A 10,029-nucleotide genomic window follows, 5' to 3' on the forward strand; every position below is an offset into this window, starting at 1 on the left:
TGAATATTTATATATGTTGCTTTATTTTTCAAGTACTCATTTATTCTTCAATTTGCAGTCGCATTCTATTGAACTCAATTCTATTTATGAATATTTATTATGTCTTGATATAGAACTTGTCAATAACTCCATGCTAACGTAGAGTAGTTAGCTTATGTGCACATAATATTCCGTATACCTAGCCGGTGAGAGAGGCATCAGCCTGTGGCGACTGATCCTCCCACTGTGGTCACTTTCGGGTGTCATCTGATTTTTGACATGTATTCCACTACTTTATAATAATATACTTAATATGTATATGTATATCAAGATAAATTGACCTGCAAACGATTAATATCTAAAATGTATATTAAATATTATTCTCTCACCGAGTTAGTTGAACTCACCCCTTATTTTTAATATTATTTCAGGTTCTTAGTTTTTGTTAGCAGGTGGACTTTGTTGAGTGTTCTTGTTTTTCAGTTTTGGTCGGTATACCTTGTTTGTTTCGCGAGGCTTTCCTTTTAGTTTAGATTCGATGTTTTAAACGCTCTACTATTACTTTATTTTAATTAAGTTTGGATTTTCATAATGTAATGAGTATTATGGATTTGTGTTTTTGTTTAAATTACTAATGAGAAGTTTTGAACTATCACATGGTTTCACTCATTTTGAATAATATAATATTTCTGAAGATTATGAAATGCTATGTATTTTTAATAACTTGTTCTTTTGATATGTCCGATATGAGGCCTAATATAGATGGGGTCTCTTTTCAACACCGTTCCTGTGTTGCCGGTCATGGACCCAAGATTCGGGTCATGACAGTTTCATAAATCAAGAACAAAACAAAACACGTATATCAAATGTATCATATCAAATGGTGTACAAAACAAGTATGCTCGTCTTACATATCATATTACTGACATCCTACTCATCAACCAGAGAATATATATATATATATATATATATATATATATATATATATATATATACCCGGAAGATAGAAACAAAAGGAAGAAAATAAAACCAAAACAAATTGATTCATCGAGGATCAACTGGAGCTGTACCAGCTAAACCTATATAAAAAATAAAATATACATTAAAAAAATTACTCGAAACTGAATCCTATATATAAAATAAACTGAACAAGACTGAAAAAAACCCTATTATTTCTTAAATGGTCGACCGGTATGAACCTCAAATCCTATCATAACTTCAAATCAAACTTTCACACCCACCCTTTGCTAATACATAGTAACAATGAGGATGAAAGACGAATGTTTGTAATTCTTGTCTGCATAATTACTGTTATTATTTTGGCAAATTAAGATATATATATATATATAGAAACACACATGGGTTATGACTTATGAGGTCTGGTTGGACTTCAGGCTTTGGGTTATTGGGCCAAACCCAAGGCCTCACGGAGTTCTTGTTAAGCTTTACTAAAATGCTGCAAAAAGCCAAGATGTACTGAAGTTTCAAGAAATAAAATATATATTAAATACTTTAAGAAACTTTTCTGAACCTAACTTTCTATAAAGAGACGGTACGCAGAATGGATAAGTTGAGTTTTGTTTGCAAACCTTGTCCATTTACTCAACTATAATGTAAAACATTAAGGCTGCATCACAGCAATTACCTACATACATATCACATGGGTAGATAGGTGAAGAACTTAGTCTTCTAGTTCAATGCAAGCACAATATTGGTTAACATGGTATCATCATTTGACCAGGGAGAGCGAGGTCAGAGACACACTTATCTTTTCCACGTAGAATTTGATTAATAGGACTGCTTGCTAGCCTCCTCCATGATCTTGTCCGATCGAGGCCTCCCAAAAGACTAGAGAAAATTAGGGAGTCTGCCATACCGGTTCATGTTTCTGCAACGAATCAATCTCGTCTAAACATTCGTATTTATTTAACATGAGGGTGGGGTTCCTTGTTCAATCCGCATGTTCGACTTATCTCAGAGAAAGAAGCACGCAATTGATACTTCATTTGTCTTGCAAGCTATGGCGTATGCTTGGAAAATCTCAGGGAATATTGAATTCGTGAATATAAACTGTCAAGCTCAGACAAGTCTACGCAGGGAGAGTTGAGTCTAACGTGAACCTTAATTTCTTGTTTGGTTCAGAAAATTAAATATTATGCTTAATAATTTATTTCCTTTTACTTTATTTTCAGGTTTTCTTTTTTATTTTATTTGTAAAACTTTTAGTTCTGAATTGAGATTTATGAGTGATCCATTCTCTTAAAAAAATTATGTGTTTATACCCTGTGTTGTTTCCGTTTACATCACCCATCAACCCAAAAAAAGAGAGGATTGTCAATCGATATAGCTCTGGATGCTTACGAACGGGCCTTCACATTGCTACACCAGCAAGAAAAGGAAACTACAAAGCTACAATTGTTCCAATTCACCACATAAACTACAAGGATAATTAATACAGGTATCAAGATAGGGTTTCCGAATGTTACTTCTATCACATACAGCAAACGAAACGAATCCATTCGAGATATCAAAAGCAACTGCCATATTCCAGAATGTAGCAACCCGTTATCACAAAAGATGCTACATGTATATTTTTCTTCTCTTAAATTCACTGCATTTAACCATCTCCTCTCTTGACAAAGACGGCAAGTACTAGATCAGATTAAAAAATAAAATAAAAATAAAAATAAAGATAAAGGATTCATCATTGCTTCAGCAAAGGATGCCAATGGACTTGGGAGATTCACACACAATCAGGCCGATATCAGATTACAGGCACAAACTCAACCAACTACTGTCTCTTTTTTTTTTTCTTTGTTCTGTTGCAATCATTTACAAATACACCTGCTGAATGGCAGATATGCAATCAAGGTACCAACATGAACTAACATGCACAGTGGTCCTCAGCCTATCATAGAAAAAGGGAAAAGAAACAAGAGGGGGGGAGGGGGGATTGTATACAGAAAAAATTAAGCTCAAGCTTCTACTTAGATAACAAAACAACCTACCAAGTCCTGCAGACCTGTAAAATCGCTGGCACAGGATGTGTGGAAGAGCCTACAAAGTGATGCAGACCTGTAAAAAAGGTGGCACAGCATGTGTATGGAGCCCCAATAACTGGATTACACCACGAGGACCATTCTATGGATTGATGTTGCACTCTCGCAAATAAACATTAACATAATCAACGTATTTTGCCCAGTATTTTCGATACTTGGGTATGCCTATCTCAAGCCATGGTTTCATGTTGCCATTATAATGTATAACAGCACCTCGTTCAATTTCTATTTGGCTGACATTGGGGTTATAGCCAAGGCCCAGAACATGCCAACGTCGATCAAGGGGATGAGTCCGTTTCCAAAGAGTAATGAGGCCAGGTGGCAGAGTCCCCAACTTCCATAATTGTCTGTCATGGTTCTGTTCACAAAGAAAGTTTTCTTTAGAACCCAAAACAACAGAGGACAATCAGAGTGAGCTTTTCCAGCATAAAATATTTAAGATTTAAGAATATATTTCGTGAATGCAGGCCTAATGTCCCAATTTTGTTCTAGAGCCAGCTGTCTGGTTGCAAAAGATACCGATCTTGAATTCCATTAAACTTGGAACACTCTGCATAAAAATGCATCTTCAAGAAGGTCGCTTACCAGCTTCTGCCATGAATGATATACATCAGTGATATTTTGCCTCTTCCATTCCTCCAAATCAAACAAGTTCATTCCATATGCCCATCCACAAGCGCGGGGATCGAAATTATTTGATATAAGAGGATTTGAGAAGTTGAGATATGTATCAAAGCGATGAAAGCTTTCTCTACAGGTCTCTACTGCACCATTCACCTTACCCTTCAAATCAAGGGACCAAAGGCCAGTAAGATCCTTCTGCACCACTATATCATCATCTAAGAATAACACCTTGTTGAGCTTTGGGAAAATCTCTGGCAGGTAAAAGCGAAGATGGTTCAGGATGGACAAGTACTTTGGGTTCCGGTACTTCAAATTCGAATCAGAATTGGCACTATGTGCCCGGAAGTAATAATCAATCATTGACTGAGAATGCAACTGCTTCAGAACAGGACTATAACTTGAATTTAACCATGTAAATTCGTCAATGTTCTGGACCTGAATAGTGGCTTTGCCTGGTGGATTTACTAGAAACCACATCCTCATTGCCGCATAGCTGAGTCTATCACTAACAAGGTGGAAAACAAGCTTCGAAGGGTGCTGCAGATATGTCAACTCACACAGTCAGTTTAAGGGTGTCAATTAAAATCAAAGGTCTCAAATGCATGTAAGAAAACAACTTCACTAATGCTATCATGTCCCCCCTACCCTCTCAAACAGAAGACCTAAAGGAAATGGAGAAAAAGGAACATTCAATAATAAATTTTAAGGAAAACTATTTTTGCTTTCTTTTAATTAGATATTCGTCGGCTTTCTAACATCTCCCTGGCAACCAAAATGAGCATATTGATATGGCATATTTTATTTACCTTAGAGTTGGTGACAGTAGAGTTTACAACCACTGCTGCCGCCAAAACATTATCCGAGAATAGTGCAATATGGTGAAGCAAAGGGTTGTCCAATATCTCTTGATTTGGAAATTGCTGTTCCGAAGAATTCAAATTGTAATACTCAGTTGTCAGGCGCAATGGAAGACAGTGTAACCCTTTAGGAAGCGTCTTTGCAGTTAATTGCGTTAAGAACATGGTCTGCTTCTTATGCACTTGGAGTTGTTCTTCTGTCGAGTGGAGCATTGCCCGAAGCTTCTCTACCATCGTAGCAAAGGACATGGTCTGCTTCTTATGCACTCGGAGTTGTTCTTCTGTCGAGTGGAGCATTGCCCGAAGCTTCTTTACCTCGTTAGCACTTTCATACTGCATTTGCTTGCCCTTTTCCAACAATTGGTCCATTGCCTTCCATTTTTCATAGGCACTGCATAAAGAGCCAATGAGAATCCCATTTTCAGAAGATAGACAAAACAAACAGAGCAATTTAGTTAGCCAGCCAATTTTGATATGTTTTAGAAAGAAGCTTACTTCTTTGGCATATCAGAATCTTTGATTGCATCTCCAAGTACGCGTTGAACTTCCTTTATCCGCATTCGAAGCTCCCTTGTAAAGCGGCGATTGTTCTTCGTGGCTGGAAGGGACAGGTACACACTTGCCTTGATAAGCCGATCCCTGAGCTGCCGCTCCCAAGCAGCTGGCATAGGTGATTGATCTGTCTGCTTGTTGGTTTTAGTTAACAAAGCATCCTTCTCACCAACTTTGTCTGAGTTTAAAGCAGATTGTTGCTTAAGCTTGCAAAAAAGAACCGGAAGGATAAAAAAGTTTAGTCCACCTGTAGATTCAAAATCACTTTCGCTATAGAAAACTTTCTTTATTCTTTTTCTTTCCGTAATTGTATTTCAAGCCTCAAAGGACTTCAGCAGGCAGGCATTCATTCATCCTGGGAACTACACGGCTGCCACAGAGTAACATTGTTCAAATTATAAAGAACAAGTAACAGATTGAGTTGACAATCAGCATGTTCACTTTTTATTCAAATTTCCATCCAAATTCCAAGTGGGTGTGCTTTTGAGCCTTGAAAAGTGAAATTTCTTCTTTCTAGCGATAAATTCTACTTTTAGCTTCAATTGCGAGGGAATGTGACCCAATAAAAGAATCTTCTACTTTGTAGTTATTAGAATCGGAGAGGAACTGAGAGCCTTTTGAGAAGATTATGACGATTTCCAATGACAGGAAGTAATTGACATTTAGAGTAGACTAAGCTTTAAAAACAAATAATGAACATGGTAAGAGAATATCAAACTCAGCAAAACGTCACCAAAAATGAGTCAGTCCTCAAATTACATTTAAAATCCTAAAAAAAGGAGTTGACGAAGACTTCTTGTATACGCCCATGATCTCATAGCATTAAGAAAAATAACATAGAAACAACAAAAGAGAAAGGAAATTTGTTAAATCAAATGTACCTGGTGGCTTTCCTGATCAGCTCCCCTGTCTGTCCGGGTCTCCTCCTTTTCCTGATTAGCGCTCTGAATGACCTGTTTGATGATATCATCCTTCCGAGATTGAGCATCCTCATCAGTGGCAGATAATGCTCTACCTGTATCAGGCAACTGCAAATCTAATGAACACAAGGATAAACCCGAAATTAAAAACGCAAGAAAGGTAAGAAATTTTGAGGGAGGAAAGAAAACAAAGGAGAAAGGACAGACCTTTGTCAGTTAGAATGGTCTTGGAGTGGTTATCAGTATATAGAATTCCAATGGCAAATAAAGATAAAGAAATAGCCATACCTGTGGCAATACATTTAGATTACTGGTATCGGCAGGGAGAATCTGCAAAACCAAAAGATTTGGAGATTAGCTGGAGAATATTATTATGATTTAATCTTTCCAAGTAGTGTAGATTAAAGAAAGAAAGTGAGAATTTTTTTCAAAAGATGGGATTGAATTGAACAAACAAGAGCAGTGACATCTTCGAGGAATTCTTGTTTGACTGCACAATAGAAAGAGAGGATAGATAGGTTAAAGAAGACAAGGTTAAATATTGTGGAGGAGAAAGAAGAATAAAGATTACAACTTACAAGAAGGGGTGAAAGAGGAGAAACTATCAATATAAAGAAGAATGGGAGCCAATACAGAGAGGGAGAGCAAACCAAACACCAAATTCCTCAGCCTCATATTCTTCTTTTTTCAGCTCCAGGATCATGGTCTGGTGCAGGTGTTGTTGTGGTTTAGGCAGGCAGGAATTATGAGAGAGATGATGTGATGATATAATCATGAGATGATGAGAAGCAATGAATTTGTACCCGAAGAAAAAGAAAGAAACTGCATTCTTCAGGAACCAACAGTAGCAGCAGCAGAAGCAGATAGCAAGGAAGAAGTAGGGAGAGAGCAGGGGATAATGTCAATATACTAATAGACTGTCTGTTTGCAGACAGAAAGAAGGGAGGTGATAGATCGATAAGATTTTTCTTGTCTTTTCTTTTCTGGGAAAGAAAGAGGTTCCCTTTTGTAAGAATACTAAAAATGGTAATGGCAGTACAGCGTTGTCTAGTGTTGTGTACTTTGTGTCGGGACGAATACAGTAAAGATGATTAAAAGGAGAGCAGAGCACATTACAGCAAAGGAAGAGAGATTTGAACGAGGAGGGCCAGGGTGGTGGGGGTGGGGGTGGTCAAAGGCACCTCACCTCCTTCATTAATTTCGCACGGTAGGGGTTAGGAAAGGTTAATTAACCGCGTGTTGCCACTTTCCCACTTGCTTCCTCAATCAATGGGCGCTCCTTTACCGGTGATTGGTTTCAGGCGAACCTCAAGAAGTCAATCTCCGTTCGATTATTAATCTACGTACTTTTCGTCTTTAATTGGATACTTAACCTCCCTTTTTTTTCTTAAAAAAAAACAAAATAACGATTTTATTAATACTCTAAAAGAATATAAATACATCGTAAAATACCCCTTATACACAGTTTTTAAACTCGAATGCTAGGTTCCCTCGGTGTAAGTGGGGGTTATGGGTTATATGGCCCCTTATACACCGTTATATAGATTAATCCGAGTATCAATTCATTTTTTTATTTTAAAAAAATAATAAAAATAACATTATTTTCAAAATAATAATAATAATACTAAATCGACAAGTTTTAATTGAGCTTTTCTAGATGATTATATTACATATCAACCTGAATTTTTATCAGGTCATATCAAGTCAATTTTTTTTATTTATTAAAATATAGTCTGGTCTAGACCTTAAATTATCTAGGTTATAGGTTAATTTATCAAATCGAGTTAGATTATAAAACCTTGCTCATACAAATAAAAAAAAAACATAAGTTCTAAATAATATATACTGATTTTTGGAGTAGCATTTCATCATTTTCATTTTTCAAACTTCCATTAAGCTTCTTCGAACTTCTTATTTTCAGGCTTCTCTTTCTATTTCGTCTCCCATGTTTTAAAGGCGTTGCCAACAGGCCTAATTAAAAGAAAATTAAAGTTGTATGGCAATTTTATTGATACTAAAAATCTAGGTTCCTTTCCATCATTAATCTTCGAGCAAATCTTAAAGAAAAACTAATATATATATATATATATATATATATATATATATATATATATATATATATATATATATAAAGGATAAACAAAAACAAAATTCCTTATGAAAAGTGTTATAATTATAATGATTTGAAATAAGCTTGATAAGTATCTTGTTAGATATACACATGATTTGAAATAAACTTTTATACATTAATTAGTTTATATAGGAAATCTAATATAAAAGTGTATTCGCAAATTCTTTTATGATTATTATAGATTTTTTAATTAATTATTTAATCAACAAAGTGGCAATAACACAACAACATGGACGCCTTATCTCTCCTTTTACCGAATAACATCAATGGTAATATTTGTGTATTTATTATCCTACAATACTAAAATACTTAAAAAACTATTTGGAAAAAATTATGGTGCTAACGTTTTTTTTTCAATTACACCATTATACAACATGAAATTAAACTTGAAAATATTATTAAAAAAATACCAAAATAAATACAAGATTCATCTTGGATATAATACAGATAAAGTCAGATATGTCCTTTGATTTCTTTGTTTTTCTTTCCTTTTCTATTTTTCCTCTTTTTATTTTATTTCATTTCATTCTTTTTATCTCGATTTTATCCTTAAATAAAAAATCTCACATGCCACCTGTTTTATTAGTTACATGAACAGTGAAACATATCCTCTCTTTTTTTAATTCTTTTTTTCCTTTCCTTTTCTTTCCATCTTATCTTCTTTCTCTCTTTTTTTTTCTTCTATTTTTTTTTCAATCTCATATGTCAATATTTTCTTGAATTTGAATGTCTTCCTTATTTTTTTTGGTTTGATGTGTAGCCTGAGTTGATTAAATATGTCAGCGTCACAATATATATAAAAAAGATGTCATTTTGATATTTTTTAAATCCAAATATATTTGGGTTGACTTTGGATCCACCAAGTCGACTGAAACACATTAGAGTAACTCCTACATGGTTAATTTTAAACCCAAATTAGAAAAGAAGTTGGGTTGGGAGGTTTTGTAGTTGCATCACTTACTCAGGTCAAATTAATAACAATGTCAAATGATTTCTTGTGTCCTAAAGATTATTTTTATATTCAAATAATTTTAATCTGATCCACGACGTAACACCACTTATAAACTAGTATTATCTATAAACTAAAACAATATATAAAAAAACATTGTGTGTTACTATTCATTCCTTCTATTTTAACTATGAAAGGCAGCTTTTCATTTTGATCATTGAACTTCGTTAATTTTCAATTTCATCCTTACATGTTTTGTTGACAACATTTATTCTTTGTGATTTGCTTCTCTTTATATGCTCTCACGTATGCAAAGTGTTCGAAAAAAAAATCTCAATATTCAATTATAGCTTAATTTTACAAAAATGAATTTAATATCATAGTTAAAAAATTGGAAAGAATAATAACAAAAAAAAACTTTAGTTTGATTCTTGAATTTTCAATTTACACATATTTGGTTCTTAAAGTTTTAGAATTTTATGTCTAATTTTTTAAGTTTTAGGATGTTTTGATCCTAAACTTGATTTTTTTTTTTCATTTTAGGTTTTGAGTATTAAGAGAGAAGATAGAAGATCATTGAAAAATAGAAAAGAAAAAAGCATTGGTCGGGTACATTCCAACCACGAAAAGGTCAGATTTTGATTTCAATAATGTTTTTTGGAGAGTTCTATAGAGGTGATGATTTTTTCATCTTGCAGTGAGCTTGGAAATGTTTTTTTTTTATTTAGTTTAATTTGGGCTTTAGGATCGTTTTGGAGGGTGTGTTTGGACTAAAAATAACTTTAATAAAGTTTCTATAATATGTATTTTCATTTAGTTTTTTACAAGTAAAAGAAAAATAAAAATAAGTTTTTTGAACCCAATAACTGTAACCCCACAATAGTTGGAATTAAAATTGATAGAAGACACATCATCCATCTTATTAAAAAAAAAAACATTTAGATGGTAATTTAGTGAT

At 34.1% G+C, this 10,029-nt stretch overlaps 1 protein-coding gene across 1 annotated transcript; it reads right to left on the reverse strand.

Annotated features, from left to right (window-relative positions):
• Window positions 1-2,654: 2,654 nt before the first annotated feature.
• LOC7489183 (probable galacturonosyltransferase 4) lies at window positions 2,655-6,940 on the reverse strand. The gene is given in 10 exon segments (XM_052454273.1): window positions 2,655-3,396; window positions 3,624-4,199; window positions 4,469-4,910; window positions 5,015-5,277; window positions 5,953-6,107; window positions 6,199-6,279; window positions 6,282-6,321; window positions 6,447-6,481; window positions 6,570-6,697; window positions 6,795-6,940. Coding segments are annotated over 9 exon segments (1,965 nt in total). The 5' UTR covers window positions 6,667-6,697; window positions 6,795-6,940; the 3' UTR covers window positions 2,655-3,120.
• Between the last annotated feature and the right edge of the window lie 3,089 nt (window positions 6,941-10,029).

Source organism: Populus trichocarpa, chromosome 6 (assembly GCF_000002775.5).
Source record: "Populus trichocarpa isolate Nisqually-1 chromosome 6, P.trichocarpa_v4.1, whole genome shotgun sequence".
In the NCBI taxonomy this organism is placed as follows: Eukaryota; Viridiplantae; Streptophyta; class Magnoliopsida; order Malpighiales; family Salicaceae; genus Populus; species Populus trichocarpa.